General features: G+C 39.4%; 1 protein-coding gene across 1 annotated transcript in view; it reads left to right on the top strand.

Annotated features, from left to right (window-relative positions):
• Positions 1-21,061, top strand: part of LOC134672659 (ciliary rootlet coiled-coil protein 2-like) — a 108,323-nt gene that overhangs the window by 71,022 nt on the left and 16,240 nt on the right. Inside the window, exons 20-30 of the mRNA XM_063530617.1 lie at positions 8,798-8,962; positions 9,703-9,820; positions 10,371-10,703; positions 11,788-13,481; positions 15,148-15,311; positions 15,703-15,813; positions 16,258-16,402; positions 16,993-17,054; positions 17,256-17,393; positions 18,805-18,928; positions 20,012-20,185. Of these exons, the coding sequence (XP_063386687.1) occupies positions 8,798-8,962; positions 9,703-9,820; positions 10,371-10,703; positions 11,788-13,481; positions 15,148-15,311; positions 15,703-15,813; positions 16,258-16,402; positions 16,993-17,054; positions 17,256-17,393; positions 18,805-18,928; positions 20,012-20,185 (3,228 nt within the window). The remainder of the gene's footprint in view (positions 1-8,797; positions 8,963-9,702; positions 9,821-10,370; positions 10,704-11,787; positions 13,482-15,147; positions 15,312-15,702; positions 15,814-16,257; positions 16,403-16,992; positions 17,055-17,255; positions 17,394-18,804; positions 18,929-20,011; positions 20,186-21,061) is intronic.

Here is a 21,061-nt window from a genome sequence, read left to right as displayed (position 1 = left end):
TAATCACTATATTTTCAGTAAGTCCGTGTTAAATCACATCAATAGCGTTATTCTCACTCTATTCTTAACGTAACTGTTTTCATTTCGCTCGATCCATCAAGTCTGCATCAAAGGCAGCTTAGCCCACGAAAACATTTAAAAATAAACCTTAATCCCTCGTAACACGAACCAAATCTTCAGTCAACATGAATATGTACTTAATCCTAATGAGTCCTGTCTATTATTAACCTAAAATCGACTCTATTAGGGTTTAAACTTAGTTAACTTACTTCGAGCCGCTTTTCTTTTGTTTTTAGCATTGTCAATTTCTAAATACATAGTACTGTATGTTGTTGTTATAAGAGGCATAGTAACACATAATTTAGTATCAAAGTTCAATGAGCAATCATGCGAGATTGAACCTTATCAGGTTGTAAATAAGAATTATTAATTGGTGATTTGGCATTGTGTCGGGTGTCTTTCGCTCGGAACGTCTGCTGATTCAGTTGGCAAGCTGACAAGTTTTCTTTAGGCTCAAACGGTGTAATGATGATAAGATTCTTGCACTAGGGAGAAAATAAAATCTTCTGTTAAGTCATGTTTGATAAAATAGAGGGAGCTTTAACCGAATAATTCAATAATTTAGGGCTGTAGGTATAGATAGGATTCCATAAGAAGGGATTGGCGTTTGCACAGATATCTATAGGTACTTGACATTTCTGCACATGATATGTTTATACTGGTTTTATAATTCAGGACATGGTGTCATATTCATGAGACTAAACCAGTTGAAAACTGAGTAAAACATTTGTAGAATAAGCTTTAGGCATACGTAAGGGGGAGGCCTATGTTCAGCAGTGGACGTCTTATGGCTGAGATGATGATGATGATGATGATACGTAAGCGAACGTTTTCACTCATTGGGTTTCATGTTGAAAATAACCGCCAAATTTTAGAGGCCAGTGATCCTCAATGCATTGTGACGAACACACGGAAGTCCAAATTATTAATTAGTGTTCTCCGAAAGTGGCTGTTTTTAACCGTTCTTTGTTTATCAGAGACATTTTATCTGGTTTGTTTGATTATTTGTGTTCTGTGAAACATTCACGTCCTTGTAATCTGTGCTGTTCTGCTGTTTATGCCACATTAGGAAAAACTCGAGACAAAGGGAATACAGTCATCAACAGAAGCAGCTGAGCGGGTGAGGTGTTCAAAATGAACAACTCACGCTCCGATTTTCCTAATAATAAAGTCGTATTATTATCTAAGGCTTAGATAATGGAAATATGGCAAATCTGTGAAGTGTCAACCCTGAGCTGTAAGCTAATCAAGCATGATACCAATAATGAGAGTTCACCGCATTAGGGTCATCTCTCGGGTGACTCACGTGTGGGTGTCCTGTCCCGGCCACTTTCAAACGCATATGTCACGGCTAACCAACGGAAACAGGTGAATCTGTGTCAATTTCCATTTGAATTACAAAACTTGGCTTACTCGTATTTTGTGGCTAGAGAAACGACCGATTCAACTTATGATATTCTACGTTCCTAAATATCTAATCGCTAGAACATTAGGTACTAGTCAACCCAATACCTATTCGCTGGCCCAATATTCCGGGGCTCTATGTTACATTTTCAAGATAGTTGTCACTATGACAATGTTCAAATTTCAATTCGATAAATGTGAAACATAGAACCCTGTAATATTGGGCCAGCGTATTGTAACACTTTATTGCTATATTTTCTGTACAGTTCCTTGTTATCCCTAAAAAAAAATACGACTTTATTATTAGGAAAATCGGAGCGTGAGTTGTTCATTTTGAACACCTCACCCGCTCAGCTGCTTCTGTTGATGACTGTATTCCCTTTGTCTCGAGTTTTTCCTAATGTGGCATAAACAGCAGAACAGCACAGATTACAAGGACGTGAATGTTTCACAGAACACAAATAATCAAACAAACCAGATAAAATGTCTCTGATAAACAAAGAACGGTTAAAAACAGCCACTTTCGGAGAACACTAATTAATAATTTGGACTTCCGTGTGTTCGTCACAATGCATTGAGGATCACTGGCCTCTAAAATTTGGCGGTTATTTTCAACATGAAACCCAATGAGTGAAAACGTTCGCTTACGTATCATCATCATCATCATCATCTCAGCCATAAGACGTCCACTGCTGAACATAGGCCTCCCCCTTACGTATGCCTAAAGCTTATTCTACAAATGTTTTACTCAGTTTTCAACTGGTTTAGTCTCATGAATATGACACCATGTCCTGAATTATAAAACCAGTATAAACATATCATGTGCAGAAATGTCAAGTACCTATAGATATCTGTGCAAACGCCAATCCCTTCTTATGGAATCCTATCTATACCTACAGCCCTAAATTATTGAATTATTCGGTTAAAGCTCCCTCTATTTTATCAAACATGACTTAACAGAAGATTTTATTTTCTCCCTAGTGCAAGAATCTTATCATCATTACACCGTTTGAGCCTAAAGAAAACTTGTCAGCTTGCCAACTGAATCAGCAGACGTTCCGAGCGAAAGACACCCGACACAATGCCAAATCACCAATTAATAATTCTTATTTACAACCTGATAAGGTTCAATCTCGCATGATTGCTCATTGAACTTTGATACTAAATTATGTGTTACTATGCCTCTTATAACAACAACATACAGTACTATGTATTTAGAAATTGACAATGCTAAAAACAAAAGAAAAGCGGCTCGAAGTAAGTTAACTAAGTTTAAACCCTAATAGAGTCGATTTTAGCATTATCTAAGCCTTAGATAATGGAAATATGGCTCTAATTAGATTCTAAGTGTTTACAGCGAAAATATAGATTTTGTTATCTGCTTCTCCCTTGTAATTATATTCGATAGAGAGGTAAATAGATAACCGAAAGAAAGTTGTGGTTCGCGTAAGCCCTCCGTGTAGTCATCATTAAATGGTCATTTGGTCAATGGTTTAGCAATAATTTCAATATCAGATACTTCATAACCCTCCTAAGTTCTTGGAATCTAGGATCATGGAGAGTTCAGCATAAAACTGACTGACTGAACTGAATTGACTGGTAGAGAATGCCATTTGGCATTAAGTCCGCCATTTGTACATTTTTGTATATACTTTGTGCAATAAAGTTTAAATAAATAAATAAATAAATAAAACAGATTGAGCAACAGGGAAGAAAAATCCCGAAACAATTAACACACATCAGCGTGTCGTAATCGACCAATCGAATAAACATAAAACTTAATGATCTAAACATCCTTACAGCAAACCTCACTCATAAACTACTGAACTATAATATCCTTCATATAAAAAATGTCGCAACCGACTAGAATCTCCGACTAAAAGGCACCTTTTAAAAAACAATAAAAGTCGAGACCTAACTCCACGGTATTTGTCATACCAATATGACCTTTATCCCTTTCACACGCAGCTCATAATCGCATAGATTTAAGCAAGATTTTCATGCGTCGACACATCGTAAAGTATTTGCGATTGCCCAAGCAGGAAGGCAGCCCTAGCGGCTAAAAATACGACGAGGTTAGGGAGGTCGCCGCTCGGATGCGGTAATAGGCGTTTGTGGTTTGTTTATTTGTCTAATAGTGGTACTGTTTATTGAATTTTCTTTATTCTGATACTAAAGCCCTAGCGGCTAAAATACGACGAAGTTAGGGAGGTCACCTGGCGAAGCGATTTTATGGCGAAGCGCAAGCGATTGTCACCTTGGCTAGGCCGCTGTAACGTTATTAATAAATTATTTTATTTCATTTTTACAGCAGGGATTCGATTCATTAAGGAGGTTCGCTGTTCGGCTGCTGTTATATATATTATTCAAGCATGTGCTGTTGCCGTTTCTTTATTTGTTTTATAGTGTTCCGGTATCACACATTGGGGCGGTGACTTTGGTTCAATATTGCTCTAAAACTGAGCTATACGTTAAATAAACCTACCAGAGTAGGTAGTATCTGTTTTATTTATTTCTATTATCATTCAAAATCGATTTGCTAGTAAGTTTGTTGATTGAGCTTGATTAAGAACATGTAACATACTTATTACAAGATTTCTAATTGACCACACAAAGAAACTACTTACTGCAATTATTTTTCTCAAAATAGAGCGATTGATCAAAGTAAGTAGTCAATCTATTCATTAGTAAATTGTACCGCTATGATTCGGTCAACAAGCGAAGAAAGTTTTCTGCATCACATCAAACGTAAAAAGTCAACTATCCGTCAAATCTTTTGATCACCACGTCACCAAACGCGCATCGCTCTGAAAATGTATTTCCCGCCGCGTTCCCTCCGCGCGCTCAGTCAGTCTCGATGCTCCAACGAGTGCTCTGCTGTCGCAAGGTGAAACCCGACGGTCGCCATCAGATATATCTGAACGAGCTATGTGATCACAAATATCTGTACACTGTGATGTGAAACCTTTTCTTTCTTTGTGATACTGTGATGTGAAGTTTGAGTTCGTTTTCGGATATTATCTAGATAATACCGGAAGTAACTTTTTTGAATTTTATAATTAGTTGTAGATTGATTGTTGGTGGATTGAGTATGGGTTTATGGGTGATGTTTCTAATATCATCCACACTAAATTGACAAATTGGTAAAGCTTGTCCCTCAAAACTGTCTTTAGAGCATCGGCGTCTAGTCAGCGCTATGGAAAATGACGACGCTGCGCAGTTGCGCCAACGCTGCGTCGAGCAGCAGCCATTGAGTTGACTAGACAGCAACGCTCGGGAGACGCAAGTGTGAGGTGGGCCTTAAGTGTTGATGTTAGTACTTTACTAGATGACCAAAAACGACCCCAAAATTGCCATTTCGACAAGAACGTGTCCACAAAATTAATTACTCGGTACAGATATTTCTGATGGCAACAGTATCATGACATCGTGTGATCGTGTCATTTCGTGAGCGCGAAACAAAATGTTCATCTCATAGTGTGATCGCAGATCATGTAGTGTGGTGTAGTGAGTTGTGTTTGTCATCGTGTGGTCATTTCGTAAGCGCGAACCATCTGGTCTTAAGTGATGATCGACATTGTGTGATCGTGCCATTTCGTGAGGGAACCATATGGTTTAGTAACTATCGTATCATCGTGTGGTGTCATGGTATCATGTAGTGTGGTGTAGTGAGTTATGTTTCTGTGGAAGTACTTTAGGGATAGTGGTATGGGGCTGCCGGATTTGACGGTGAGTGTGATTGGATCGTCTAGATCGTATATATTTGTGTAAAATAATTCTTTTGTAAACTTAGACAATCTTGAATTAGCCCATACCATGTGTTGATATTAGCTCTTAGTCGCAATCGTAGTCGTAGTCTTAGCCTAAGCGCGCACCATGATTTTAGTTTTTGCGACACGATTTTAGAATCGCGCTGTAATATATCGCAGAAAATTCACTGCGCGTACTGCGATGAAAAAGTCGACGATTTGTTCATTCTCAACATGGATTTCGTACTAGTCGTTTGTCATGAAACGTTGTCTTTAATATGTGATCGCTGTATGACTTTGAGTATTTATACCACAAAGCTGATCTCCTTCTATTTCCATAATTAAATGGTCAACATCTAGCGTCTTCAGCAGCAGGTTCCGACATGTTGACGCTTGGAGAGCGATATGTCGACTGAGGTCCGGGTGCGATTTTATTATCGCAGTGCGCGCGGGGCCGTACAACTCCGTATGCTGCAATTCACTTTGCGACAATCGCGTCGCGAGCAGTCGCGGAAAAATGTGACAAATCACAATTTTAAAATCGCTGCGATTTTTTTGTCGCATATGCGCGCACTGCCATATAAACACATACGTTACATTTCTGCGACTAAATTATCGCGCAACAAAAAGTCGTGGTGCGCGCTTGGCCTTATAACCAAATATTTCTATTTTAGTTCGGGCAAAGATCTGATATAATTTGGATCTCTATGCAATGTCTAGGGAAGGAACTTTCCCGGTGATTTTTTAACAACAAGTAGTTTTTAAAATTCACTACATAACATTTTTACTATTCACAACCCTGATTTCAGGGTTGAATTATTGGGAGTACCGAGCTTAAAACTTTTTAACCTAGTACTTCCATACTGAACACCGTTTTGTCACTTGGCAAAAGCTATTAACATTTTTTTTTAAATCTGCTGTTTTGAATCACAGTCACAAGACGTGCCAATCAAACCGATGAAAACGTCAACAGAGCTCAATTGAGACAATGATATCCCTCATTACCGTCAGGATGCTCCAGCGCTTTCCTCTCAATTGAATATGATATCGTCAATTGGCTCACAATGTCGCCACCTCGATTATTGCACGCTAGCTTGTGTTTATTTGCGAGGTATATCAGTAAAAGAAATCACAAGTACAAATATACATAGTATATTAGGATACAAATGCGAAAAATAGGAAATTCTATTCTATTCGCACATGTATCGTACACCATTTTACAGTACATATGGGCCTTTGAATTTTTGACATAGTTACGTAATGTGCTCATTATCGCACTAGTGCGGTAATGGAGCACCATATGTGCTGTTAAAATTATGATAAAAGATAATACATATCGCAGATTTGTTATGTTAACGTTTAACGAAAATATCTCTGCCGAGCCAATTCGGCATACAAACAAAGTACGTAAATAAATTACGGTCTTACCACTGTTATAATAATAAGACTGAGCGTCTTAGCTGTGAACTGACGTCTCAATTAAAACGATTAACTGATTATTAAAACATTTGAAACGAAGTGGCCATGGCATTGGTGATATTTTTATTTTGAAGGAGAAACAACAGCAAATGTAATACGCGAGTTGCGAGCTGTTAGCAAAATTTCATACGAGCCGGTTAAAAAATACAAACAGCCAGACTTTAGAGAAAAACAAGCAGACAGCCGGATAGACATACGAAAGCATTTTCGCCCGAGAACTTTCTTGGAAACGCTGGTGGCCTAGCGGTAAGAGCGTGCGACTTTCAATCCGGAGGTCGCGGATTCAAACCCCGGCTCGTACCAATGAGTTTTTGGGAACTTATGTACGAAATATAATTTGATATTTACCAGTCGCTTTTCGGCGAAGAAAAATATTGTGAGGAAACCGGACTAATACCAAAAAGGTCTAGTTTACCCTCTGGGTTGGAAGGTCAGATGGCAGTCGCTTTCGTAAAATCTAGTGCCTGTGTGAAATCATGGGATTAGTTGTCAAGCGGACCCCAGGCTCCCATGAGCCGTGGCAAAAATACCGCGATAACGCGAGGAAGAAAAAACTTTCTTGGTTATCGCGTGCTCGTGTGCTCGGTCAATAACCGCCTCTCTTTCTAGGCCTATGATATCATCTAGTACTTCGAAGAATAGACTATTACTGTATCAAATTAATCATGACACTGAGCTAGAAAGTGATGACGAACGGCCTGGTGATCTTTTAGGCTGAGTTGTAACCGGGGCGGTTAAAATTAGACCGTGTGTGACCCGGTTGGCTAACCGTTGGACTATCGACACGTTAACACGTTCGGTTTCATGTTTATTGCGTTGGTTTGGTTTTCGTCATCGTACCTACATCGATGTTACGAATTTGCTTAGATGATAAAGATTTTGGTACTGAAATCTGGAAACAATTACATAAATGTGTGGGAGCAGAAAACATTTATAAATCATGAGGGGATTGTGTAAATAGGAATATTTAACACATGTTGGATGCTCAGATTATTTCAACTTTGAAATGTATTTTAGATCTCAGAGCGGCGCCTAGTATGTCTACTCGTACATACTATCATAAACATTAAACTATTTTGCAAATAATACCACAAAATTTCACTAAAACGTGTTGCTTGCGAAAGCATAACATAATTTCAAAAGATATGTGTTAACTACTTATCACAAGCTACTATGCGTTTCAATGTGTACTTGTAAACTAGATCAGTGCCCTGTTTATATCAAAAGCTTGTAACTTGTAATACAAGTGGAAGTCTCTTTCTAACAAAAGCTGTTAAAAAGTGACATCCGCTTGTATTACAAGTTACAAGCTTTTGATAAACAGGGCACAGACTGTGTATGTGAATATAAGAGTAAATCTTAACAATTGTCGCTCTATATATTGTAAACACTAGTGCTATTTTTGCGCTATCACAACAGAGTACTTTGCCAAATACTCGAGTTACTTCTAGCGTATAAAACAAAGTAATATTTGTAGTATATATTATATTCATTTTTTCTTAAGATAGTCCTTACATTCTTAATAGTACACACACATTTATTGTAGAAAAGCAATACACTTTTCACACCACCTATTCGGAAAAGAGCTTTTTCTTCCCTGCTAGGAGGGATCAAAGTGGCACTTTTCCTCCCTGCTAGGAGGGATCAAAGTGACACTTTTCTGTTCAAGCACACTATTTTTTTTTTGTACATTGTTTTTTTAGCTTAAATAATCTGTTTAAGCATCACATTGTGTCAACATTAAGATTTTTTATTTTCCTCATAGTTGATGTGAAAAGCAGTATGTGTCACACGGTATCAAAATTATTTCGTCTTGGGCGTTAACACTTGAATCCCTCATTACGCTCAGGATTCTACTTTAGAATCTCTCACTACGTTCGGGATTCTATTGTAGAATCCATCGCTTCATTCGGGATTCAATGTACACCCTTGACGGAAATATATCATTTTGATCCCTTGTAACTCAAACTACTATTCTTCGATAGGAATAAGAAAAGAGTCTTGTGTTCATAAAATGGCATCACTTCGCTCGGCCCTTTAAGTACACTCGGCCGGCATTCCTGACCTTTGTACCTAATGTAAGTACTATTGTTTGTTTGTTATAGGAGGTGCGCGCCGAGCGCGATGTGCTCCAAGCGCGCATGTCCGAGCAAGCGCTCAAGATATCCTCACTGTCAGCGCGGCTCGAGACCCAGAGAAACAACGCCGAGGCGCTCGCGCACCAGGCGGCCCACCAGCTGACGGTCAGCCTGCATGACGCCTTAGCAGAGGTCAGTTATTCACATAGTCCCTCTGTTGCGCTGAACCTTCTCAAATCAAAACTGGCTGATGCCTTACGTCTGGGCTGATTTAGACGGCGCGCGAACTCGCATGTGATTTTAGTTACATTGCGGACTGTTGGTTACGTCCAATTCAACCGACCGATCAAAAACCGCAATGTAATGAAATTCGCATGCGAGTTCTCGCATCGTCTAAATAAGTCGGCACGAAACGCACGCTCGACGCTGAAGCGACTTGCACCTACGAGTACACTGGTTAAAATAAACGCCATACATTGGTGGTCAAAGTCGAGTATGCACGCTCGGATGTTGTCAACTTTAAATACGTGACTTTGACGTACGATTTGTTTAAAGTTTTAAAGAATTTCCTTAGGCATACGATACCCGACATTTGTTGTAGACATGTTTTTAAAGGATTCATATCTGCTAGTCGGGCACGAAATGTATTATTTTTATGACTAACGTCATCGCGGTCGTACTAGTTATTTCAAAGTCTACGGGTATAACGTTAAGTACAAATAGCAACACTCTTAACTGTCCGATGGTGGACCTTATGCCTTTTGCAATAAGGTTTACGAACTGTCAGTGAACAGTGCGATGATACAATGACTTTGACTTGGATGTTGAAGGCACTTATTTTGTCATACCCAGACATCCAAATTAATTTACATCAATCTACAGTATTTTTACCCTAAGGTGCACAATAATCCAATTTTTATTTAATTTAACAGGTACAAAGGCTAAAGGAGGAGTTGGAATCAAAAGACAAGCAGTTAATACGAGCTAAACAGAACTTGGAAGAGAAGGAAAAACTGAACGAGCGGCACCAAGCGTTATATGGAAACTCATGTAAGTTCACTAACATCTCTGGATATTTACAAAATAATTTCCTTCGTACACTCCCTTCTTATGGATTTACAAACAAGTCTGTGACAGATATTTTTGCGCGCATAGATAGGTTAAACGTGACATAACGATAATTCCTTAACGGCCGGGGATGGGTTACTATTTGTGACCCTATGTTGTGGTCTTAAGGCCTGCAACGACGTGCAGACCCCATACAAGTCGCAGTCGGGTTGCAGTCCGTCTGAATCGACCCTTAGTCTGATCATTTGGTATCCGAGACGATACTTAGCTTTATTTGGGATTTAATGTTTTCTTAATGATCATACCACAACTCAGTCACTCAGGCTAATTACCAAGTACACCATATTAAACCTTAACCCAGATGTTCCCAAACTGTGCGCTGCGACGCTCTGGGGCCCTTAGATAGTAGAGAGGGGCGCCGTGGGGCCTATCTAGGTTAGAGCTCCGTCGCCGAAATTTTAATAGTGCGCCGCGGACTGAAAAAGTTTGGGAACCCCTGCCATAACCTATAACAATGTTGTTCTACCATCAGGTAACCCCAAAGATAAGGTGATCATCCTCGAACGCGAGCTGTCCGCAGCACAAACCCGCATCGGCCAGCTAGAAGCTTTAGCCAAGAGTCTAGAACAGGATAAAGATGAGCTGCAGGCAAGCTTGCGCGACCACCAACGCGCGCTGGCAGAGAGAGAGGAGCAGCTACAGGAGATCATGGGTAAGTTTACTGTCATAACAGGTCAGACCCGCATCGGCCAGCTAGAAGCTTTAGCCAAGAGTCTAGAACAGGATAAAGATGAGCTGCAGGCAAGCTTGCGCGACCACCAACGCGCGCTGGCCGAGAGAGAGGAGCAGCTACAGGAGATCATGGGTTAGTTTACAAAGTACTACTTACAAAACGTTAGGTTTAGCTTTGAGTCATTAAGGGCTAATTGACCGGTTGATCAACGCCACAGCAGTAGCAATGAACTATGAAATTTCTTTTACAATAAAATTGAGCAAACGTTTTAACGGTTGCAGACGGTTTCAGGAAACCAACCTAAGCCACGACTGGGACTTTGAACACAACCACGTTTACATATTTAGTGTTTCTAAGTGTTTCTACTTTGCGATAAAATTGTATTTCCACAGACAGGTTTTAAGATGTATTATCCGAAAGTAAAGGTAATGGTATTTGGTATGGTACGGTATTTGGTATGGTACGGTATTTGGTTTGGTATGGTATTTGTTTGGAAATTTCACTGATTTTCTTCAAACATTCGTCGTCATGAAATCTAGGTTAATTCTGGCTTGAAATTTCGAATGTAGCAAATGAATTGTAAAATTATATTCGAATCGCACTTGAACTGACCATTTTATTTACATTTCGACTTTCCAAAAGCGTTTTATTCACTTGTCAAAAATAATGTGAACAGCCGAATCCAGACCACTGAGTCAGACTCCACATGTTTGGCGCCGCTCCAACCTCCATTAGTATTATATATCGCGACACCCACTAATGTATCGCTACGAGTGGTTCAGTGGCGGGTGGTAGCTTGGATTCCGTGTTCGATTATGTACAACATTCTATGTGTCGGACTTCTACATTCTAAATAATGCCACTTATAAACTTATAAACTAAAGAGTATTAATAACTTCACTATATGATGAAATATTTAAAAAAAAATGTAATAATTCAATCTTACACAACAGATCAGCCACATTTAAAATTGTTTGCATCAAGAAAATTTTACGACGGTCTTTCCTCAAATTATTATTTATTAAAACTTTAGTGGCGGTACATTACTATTCTATAAACCTGATCTAATAAAACCAAAATGACATTTGTGTGCATGTAGCAACGAAAAATGCTACGAATTAGAGAATAACTTGAGGAAATAAGTTCGCCATTCGAACGAAAATATTTTTATTAGTGCAATAAAGTTTCAATAAATATGTATTTTATTGTCCTACAGCACTCAAACTGGATGACGACCAAAAAGAAGACGAACCAGAAGGAAAAGCCTCCGCCAGAACCCTCAGCGACATAGTGTCTATCTCGGAGTTCGACGAACAGGACCTCCAGATGCGGCGCGCCGAACTCAAAGCCCAAAACCTCAGCCTCTCTGGCATCCCCTACGCTGATAACAGAGACAAAACACAGAACAGGACTCTACCCCCTGATGTATCCAAGCCTAATATGAGCTCATTAAACTTGGACTTTATCGACCACTTCGATCTACCCAACTTCACACCAAGAGCTGAATCTCTACCTCTGACCTCCACTCAGAATAAGGACAGGTTTAAGAGGAACGTCAATGAGACGACTGTGTTCGGCACTGCGGAGAAATCCGAAAATGTGAAACATTCTACAGCTCAAAACATAGCTGATAACTGTTCTTTATACCCTAATAGAGAGGTGGATGACACTAAAGATGTTAGCGTTGCTCCGAAGAAGATTGACTTCTCGGCCGAGCCTTCACAAGAGAATAGGAGTCATGATGAAGAGTTTACTTCACTAAGAGAACTTGGTATCACACTTGACATAAGACAGGAGAATTTCCCAGACATATTGACGCAGTTGAAACACGAGATTAAGAAGTCTAGAAGCGAACTCGACACATGCAAGTCAGAGTTGAAAAACGCCGAGGAACAATTATGTGAGTTCCCAGCTCTGAAAGAAGAGGTAGAAGAGCTGAAAGGCTTGTTAGAAAACACCATGGCCACTATGGAGAATGATAAGAAGTTCTATGAAAATCAACTAGAACATTTCTCTTCAAATAAAACTCTGTTAGAGCAAAGAGTTAATGAACTAACGCAAGAAGTCAATGAGAAATCAAAAGATTTACACCTGCTTAAAGAAGATATCCTAAGGAGAGAAAACATGATACTAGAACTAGCTAAAGAAAAACGCAATTTAACCAACAAATTGACTGAACTAGAAGTTAAAATTGACGAAATACAGAGCAGAAATAATTCTCTAGAAAAATGCGAATCTGAGAACAGAATTTTAAAAGAGAAGATCTCTGAACTGCAAAAACTGGAACAGTTAGTATCTGAGAAGAATCAACAAATTGACAGTTTGAACCAACATTTAGATAGATTAGACGACATGCAGAGACGCCTTAATGACAAAACGGAAGAACTGGACAACTTAAAAGAGGCGTTTGAAGAGAAATCGAACGAACTATTCAGACTACAAGATACCATTGACGCTCAACATCGTGACATCGACAAAATCAACGAAGAAAATAACAACCTTAATGTATCCAACAAAGAACTAAAACTGAAACTAACTAAACTAGAAAAAGAACAAGAGAACGCGTCACTCAAACTACAAAACAGCGAAACTGAACTAGAAAGAGTGAATTCTCTAAACAACGAATTAACATCGAAAATAGATGAGCTAAAAGATCTAACAGACAAACTTAAAGATAAAGAAACAGAGATAGATATATTAAATGAAGACATTAATTCTTACCATGAAGAAATAGCGTCTTTAAAGGAACAGATGAAGATGGTGTCTCGGAGTCCGTCGCCGAAGAGTAAGAGTGAGAAAGGGACGGACAGACAGGCGAGCAACGATAAGAAGCAGTTGGCGAAGATTAGGAAGCAGATATCGCTGCTGCAGCATGAGTTGGACTTTAACAGGAAGGAACTTAATGATAAGGTAAGACATATTTTATTGCTAATGTTTTTAGTTACAAAAACCAAAGAGAATTTGATACAAAAACCATTAGAGGCGTATTGTCAAACTTTGACAATAAATTTTGTAGTCACAGTAAATTTACTGCCATATTTCGACACAGAATTAAAACTTTTAGAACTCTATTTGATCATTATTCTTTCACTGATATGTGTTAAATTTAATAAATGTCAAAAGGTGTCGCCATCCACACGAGTATAGGCCAAAGGTATGGTCCCATCGCCCGAAAAGATACTGTAGTACAGCAGATTACATTGATTCTTGACTGTATTTCTTCAATTTGGTTCGGTGCCAAAAATGTCCGCGATTAAGTGCCAACTTCTGGTGTATGATGGATCCATTGTAATATAAATATGAGCGTGCATTTTCGCAGTTTTGGCTTTTTATTACGGGTTGGGCTATTATATGGGGAATTTATTACATCATATACTAGTACAAAATATTATTTAAACGTAGCGTCAATGAGCTTAACTATTTTCAAGAAAAACAGTGGTTTGAATGGAAGTACGAGGGGCAAACTGAAAGTGTTTAGAATAGAAAAAGCTGAAGTAATTAGAACGTTAGTCCTTATTTTAATGCGTGCTTTATCTCTTTCTGACCACGCGTACAAATTTTCATTAGGATAGGATTACCCTGAAGCGCACACAGCTCATTCTTCCAATGCCTTTTTTGTATGGCGATTTTAGGTCCTCGGAGGTTTTGTATGAAATTCATGAGGTACCCATCGGGATTCAAGCTTTTTTGACACAAAATAATTTAAGCAAGATTTTTTTAACAGTGTCATATGAATACTGAGGGATATCAAAAACTACTGATATACAATTTTTTGCCAGTATTTTTTATTAACCGCACAATTGTGCCATGTAAACTTTTGACGTCACTCTTGAATGACATGCTTCTCTATGATCATCCGTTGAATACCTACAAAAGCGATTAAATGAGTAATTTAAAAAATAAACCGACGTACAAGAACTAGGCTTCGATATGAAACTATAACTGAAGCCTACTGTAACTCTGTTGTTGGCTGAGCCCACAATGAAAATCGTTATAAATAGTAATACGAAAAAATTCTTAGGTCGAAATTGGAATAACGCTTGACGTACAATTTCCAAATTGCCATCAATCCTGAAACACAGATAACGACCAAATTGCATATACCTCAAAAAAAGTATAAAGAGTTATATTTTCATAAATAATATGCCTCTTTTTGTTATATGATCTCTAAGTAGCCTTTTCTAAGAACTTTCAGAGTTGCCTACGTACTAAGAGCCCAGCGACAGCGTGAAGTAAAAATTCAGACAATTTCTGGTCAAAAACTTTTTTGCTACAAAAATGAATCAATCGATGTATCTTTGAATGTGTCATTCAAAGCCTATTCTTCCACATCAATTATTAATGTATATAGGAAAATTTTAAGATAATGATGTTTAATTTTTAAGTAGGCATATTACAATGCGCTTATGAATGTCAAATAAAGCGACGCCGGCTGTAACCCTGCCTGTATACCACTGCACGATTTAAATCCCTCCTCAATATGGGACCGGCAAGAAACTCGGCGGGATACATCGTGTATGCATTTACCACAAACGGGTCTTTTGCTGCTCTATTTAATGTCTTATTTATTTGACAGGCCTTCGAGCTAGCCAAAGCCAAGTTAGACGTTACAGAGCTTCGCAACAGTCTATCACAAGCCACGAAGCAAGCAGCGGACGGAGAAGAATTCAAGCAACAAGTGGAGACGATGAGGGCGGAACGAGACAGATTAGCCGAGCAGCTGCAAGCAGTTTCAGAGAGGTAAGAGATCTAAGTTATCGCATTCACTGCCAGGGGGCGTGGCCTAGGAACAAACTTGTATGACGGGTAACGCACATGTGCGTCGGGGGCACTGAATGTGTTAAGCGAGTTACCTGTTTGTTAAATATGTTTGTGTGCATCTACTGAATTTTAATAACCAAATATCCGTGAGACACTGACGTATTAAACCGGGTCACTCACGTTTACAAAGTCGAAGTTTGCTCACACACATGTTCCTCGTTATAAAGCGAAACGTGTCAAGCAATCTTCGATATTCGATAAATCAGTATTGCTTTAGAAAAAACGAAGCCTTCAATAAAACCTTGAGTTTGGTTGCACTAATCGTTCTTCAGGTGTAATTAAATGCGTGTATATGCCGTAATTTTTGCAGAATACGCGAAGAATCTGACGTGTCGGAGCTGAAGATGAAACTACATGAGAAAGCTGAGAAGTGCCAGGAACTGGAGGTGGAAGTCCATGACTTAAGAGATCTAGTAGACAGGTAACATACATTGATACCCATTTTTTACCTTCCTCCAAATTAGACCATGCAGTGGCGGATTTGCCCTAAGGCCAAGTAGGCCCGGGCTGATGATAACAAGAAATAACTCAAAATTAACGGCCTGATTCGAACTTTAAGATACGTCAGTTAATAGATCTAGAAACGATATGGATTAGATTATGTCAGTGTCAAATGTGACTACGTTTCTTCAAACAATAAAGTTACTTTTGACACTACACATCTAATCCATATCGTTTCTAGATCTATTAATTGACGTATCTTAAAGTTCGAATAGGTCAGGTAGTCAATATGATGGGTTTTGAGAAAGGGGCGGACTACAGGGCCTGGGGCCTAGGGCGGCAAAGACTACAAATCCGCCAGTGAGACCATGAGTATATTAGTTACTTCTTATTCTGACTGTACAAGTGTGAATTTTGTGCTTAGACTACGCGAAACCGGGCAGCAATGTTCATCGGAGCAACGCGCACTGGTCGTGAGCGGGACTAGATCTCCCACTGCGGAACTGGAACGCGCTCTGCGAGACCAACTCGACTATTCTCACCAACTCGATCAGGACATCATGGAACAGGTACCATCGCCCACACTGTTAACTGTACATCGGTGGACCTTAAGCCTTTTGTAATAAAGTCTACCGATGTACAGTTAGGAGTGTCGCTGTTTGTACGAATTCATCACAACAAGACATTCTACTAGTAATTTTGGTCGAATACTTGTAGCAATGAACCGACTGTGAAATACAATGGTAGTTGAATTTACAGTTTCATTGTGCAATCTTGTAAGAAAAAGACTGCGATTATGGTGCTAAAGAGTTTAAAGTAGATCTATTTTCTTGTGTTGTATGTACTCTAACTAAATACTGGGTCGAATACTTGGTTCTTGTATATTTTCTGTACCTACTAACTTAGTTACTAAGTCAAAATTGTTACTAACATCCTATGGATCATTGATCTGCAATAAACGATTTTTTTACATGTCCTGTAGGCCTAGCACATGATTGGCGCGACAGTATTTCGCCCGCGAGATAGACTACCCGTCTTTGTCTACCTGTCTTAATTAAAGAGGGGGGGGGGGGTAGTCTATCTCGCGGACGAGATACTGTCGCGCCAATCATGTGCTAGCCCGGCTGTTACCTAATTAGTGACAATTTCCTTTTTTCAGATTCTATCAGGGAGTAGCGACGAACACGAAGACATACCAAGACTCGCTTTGAATTCTTCAAAGTAAGTTATTATGCTTAGCCATAACATATTTAAGTTAATTAACATAACTTGTACATAATCTATAATTTGGTTAATGATTTTTTTTCGTTATTGATTTATAATCTATCCATTGGGCTATAAAATGCTTTAATTGGGTGTTTAAACTTGACTCATGAATTGATGATTTATTTGTTTTATTTCACTTTTATGTTTTTTTTTTAGATCATCGAGCTCGATCCACTCGACGTCTTCCGACCGCATGAACCGTCTCAAGTCCGAGAACGACAAGCTGGTGATGCAGGTCAACAACCTGGAAGCGAGGCTGAAGGACAAGGACGCACTCATCACGGAACTCAACAGGTGAGACCACTTCTCACTTAGATCATCGAGCTCGATCCACTCGACGTCTTCCGACCGCATGAACCGTCTCAAGTCCGAGAACGACAAGCTGGTGATGCAGGTCAACAACCTGGAGGCGAGGCTCAAGGACAAGGACGCTCTCATCACGGAACTCAACAGGTGAGACCACTTCTCACTTAGATCATCGAGCTCGATCCACTCGACGTCTTCCGACCGCATGAACCGTCTCAAGTCCGAGAACGACAAGCTGGTGATGCAGGTCAACAACCTGGAGGCGAGGCTCAAGGACAAGGACGCTCTCATCACGGAACTCAACAGGTGAGACCACTTCTCACTTAGATCATCGAGCTCGATCCACTCGACGTCTTCCGACCGCATGAACCGTCTCAAGTCCGAGAACGACAAGCTGGTGATGCAGGTCAACAACCTGGAGGCGAGGCTCAAGGACAAGGACGCTCTCATCACGGAACTCAACAGGTGAGACCACTTCTCACTTAGATCATCGAGCTCGATCCACTCGACGTCTTCCGACCGCATGAACCGTCTCAAGTCCGAGAACGACAAGCTGGTGATGCAGGTCAACAACCTGGAAGCGAGGCTGAAGGACAAGGACGCTCTCATCACGGAACTCAACAGGTGAGACCAAATAATGGAATGGAGGAAGTTGTCATATATGTACTTGGAAATTTCGACCCATGCCACCGAGCCCGGGTGGCCGAGCGGTACAGGCAGATGCGTAAGCGAAGGACTCTGGTTGGATTCCAGCCCCGGGCACTGGAGGCCTTGGTCATTTTTTCATTTGTATATGACATTTATTTAGTTTATTGTGAGACCACTTCTTTTTGTGTGGTTCTGGGACGTCAAGTGCTTGAGTGAAGTTGAGTGAGTTATTAGATGTGTACAGATCAATTCACAAGAGCTGGCACTAATGGAACGAATAGGTGAATGAAAATAACTGTGTGTATGACATTAACTAATACAATGGAGGCTCTCACTGTATACCTGTGTCACTCATACAATTTTTTTTTTAATAAATGGTCGATGACAGGGTCGTGTGGAAAAAACGAGGGGAGGCCTTTGCCCTGCAGTGGGACACCAAGTAGGCTAGAAAAAAAAATATATTATAGGATATTTTTACACAAATTCATAGGTAATTCAGTTTGCTAAAAGACGTTTGACACTTCAGTTCAGTTCTATATGCTCAATTACCACAGAGCACAGAATCTATAGCGTATAATGCCATTTTCTTTACTGTCAAATCGAAACCGAGTTTTTCTTATATATACACATCACAAGAAATGAATTTTAGATCAAGCGTTATTTAAAAAATATAATTTATTTTTGCTAACTTCTAACCCCAGTATTTGCTTGCCGAAAATCTCTAGTTTCAAAATAAAACGCATTGTTTCAGAATACGTGATAAGCTGGTGCAAGACTGGCAGGCGGCCAAACTGCGCCTGCAGGCAGAGAAGGACAACTGCGGAAGGTTACAGTTGCTGCTGCTCACACACAAGGAGAGCGCGGAGACTTTACAGGTATAACTTTCTTACTACTACTTACTAGCGACATCTAGTTAGACTTAAGGAGATTTACCGAACGTCTAGGTTCAATAGATGGCGCAACGATTTGGGCAGATCATCTTTATTGCGCTATCGAAGTCCTTAAAAACCATATCTCAAGGAATATTAACTTTATCAGGGTTATTAAATATATTAAGAACGGGTCACTCACGTATTTTAAGTCGGAAAACGCTCGACATGTTTCACTCCGTACCGAGGAGTGTCATCGAGGAGTGTATTTATCAGGGTTACACAAATGTCAATCGAATGTCACTCTCACTTATTGAAAATACCCAAATTGCATGTTTTAAATACCTGCTGTGTTGTGTGTGGTCGTTAAATTGCCTCTTTATAAAGTTAATCGTACCTATGCCTAAAAAACCGGGCAAGTGCGAGTCGGACTCGCGCACGAAGGGTTCCGTACCATAATGCAAAAAAAAAGCAAAAAAAACGGTCACCCATCCAAGTACTGACCACTCCCGACATTGCTTAACTTTGGTCAAAAATCACGTTTGTTGTATGGGAGCCCCATTTAAATCTTTATTTTATTCTGTTTTTAGTATTTGTTGTTATAGCGGCAACAGAAATACATCATCTGTGAAAATTTCAGCTGTCTAGCTATCACGGTTCGTGAGATACAGCCTGGTGACAGACGGACGGACGGACGGACGGACAGCGAAGTCTTAGTAATAGGGTCCCGCTTTACCCTTTGGGTACGGAACCCTAAAACCGTTTGGAGACGGGGAGTGACTCTGGTGGATTCAAACTAACATTTTCAATAACAAAGCAATTAAATAATCAAAACCAAAATATTACTTTGCTAATCCGCGTAAAATTTCACGCGTTTTTTACGCGGATTAGCAAAGTAATATTTTGCTTTTAATTAATATGGATTTCCGCAAAGTAACGCCTGATTCTATTCACTAATTAATTAACCGCTCGACGCATTTAATTCTTCTGACTACTCTTTACCAAATTAACAGGAGTTCAGAATTGACGTATGCCATCTGAGGGGTTATTTATTGTTTTCCACTTTATTAACAATTTATTTTTCTTTAGAACCAAGACTCAAACATGATCCAGATCCTAAAGAAGCGCCTAGAAAGTGCGATGCAATCCGAACTGGAGCTACAACAACGTGAGATGCAGCACAAAGCACGCCTCGCTACGCTCGAACGCCAACTCATGCCCTCGGGGCAGGACGAGCCGAATGCCAAACTGCTTCAGGCAGAGGTAACATAATTTAGTTGTATTTTTCTTCAATATCACACAAATTAGAACTGCAATTTCTCAAAATGACAATATCCTAATCGCAATTTTCATAGAAGTACAACCTCGAAAACGATATTTTTTATGAAGCCAAAAAAAGGAGTTTACCCTAGTAAGCAGTATTAAAAAAAACAGAATTTCCATAGATGACATCTGTCTTGACATTAAACGAATTTTACAGTGCATTTTTAGTCACTCGCGCTTTTCACACGGGAGATATGTCTTGATATCCCCCACGATCGATTAGTCAGAAAAGCTTAGCAGTGCGTACCTGTATATCATACCCAGGGGTCGGACAAAAAGTGCGGATGACGTAAAAATGACGTAATCTTGCACACAGGATGATGTTTGTGTTTGTATTTAAACTTCCGTGTCACGTACCTCCAAAAATGGAAAATTGCCACAATATTCGAGTAAAGATGACATTTAGAGCGTTTTCTTATACATTAGTAAATATAAATTTTAGCTAAATATAATCGTGAAGATACAATAGCTATAACAATAACGAAGTCAATTTATTGTTCATCTGATTGACAATGTGTCAGTCAAAAACGTACTTACTCATTTCAAGTGGCGATATCGTTTAATAAAGAGGTTGATAAATGATAAGTGATAATTGTTTATGAAAATCAAAAATACTATTTGGAATCATCCTATAAGTGGTTTGACGTCATCCGCACTTTTTGTACGACCCCTGAATTACCAAATCTATAGTCTGTATCTCTAGGTATTTAAAAAAGAGTAAACAAAATCTACCCTCAAATGGCTTCTTAAGCCAGTTGAAGGTAGATGGAAACATTACATGATCAAATAATGTAGGTTAAAGTCAGGTCGTTCAGT

The sequence above is a fragment of the Cydia fagiglandana genome, chromosome 17 (assembly GCF_963556715.1).
Source record: "Cydia fagiglandana chromosome 17, ilCydFagi1.1, whole genome shotgun sequence".
Lineage (NCBI taxonomy): Eukaryota > Metazoa > Arthropoda > Insecta > Lepidoptera > Tortricidae > Cydia > Cydia fagiglandana.
Note: the sequence above shows the minus strand (reverse complement) of the source record. Positions and strands in the feature narration are given on the sequence as shown.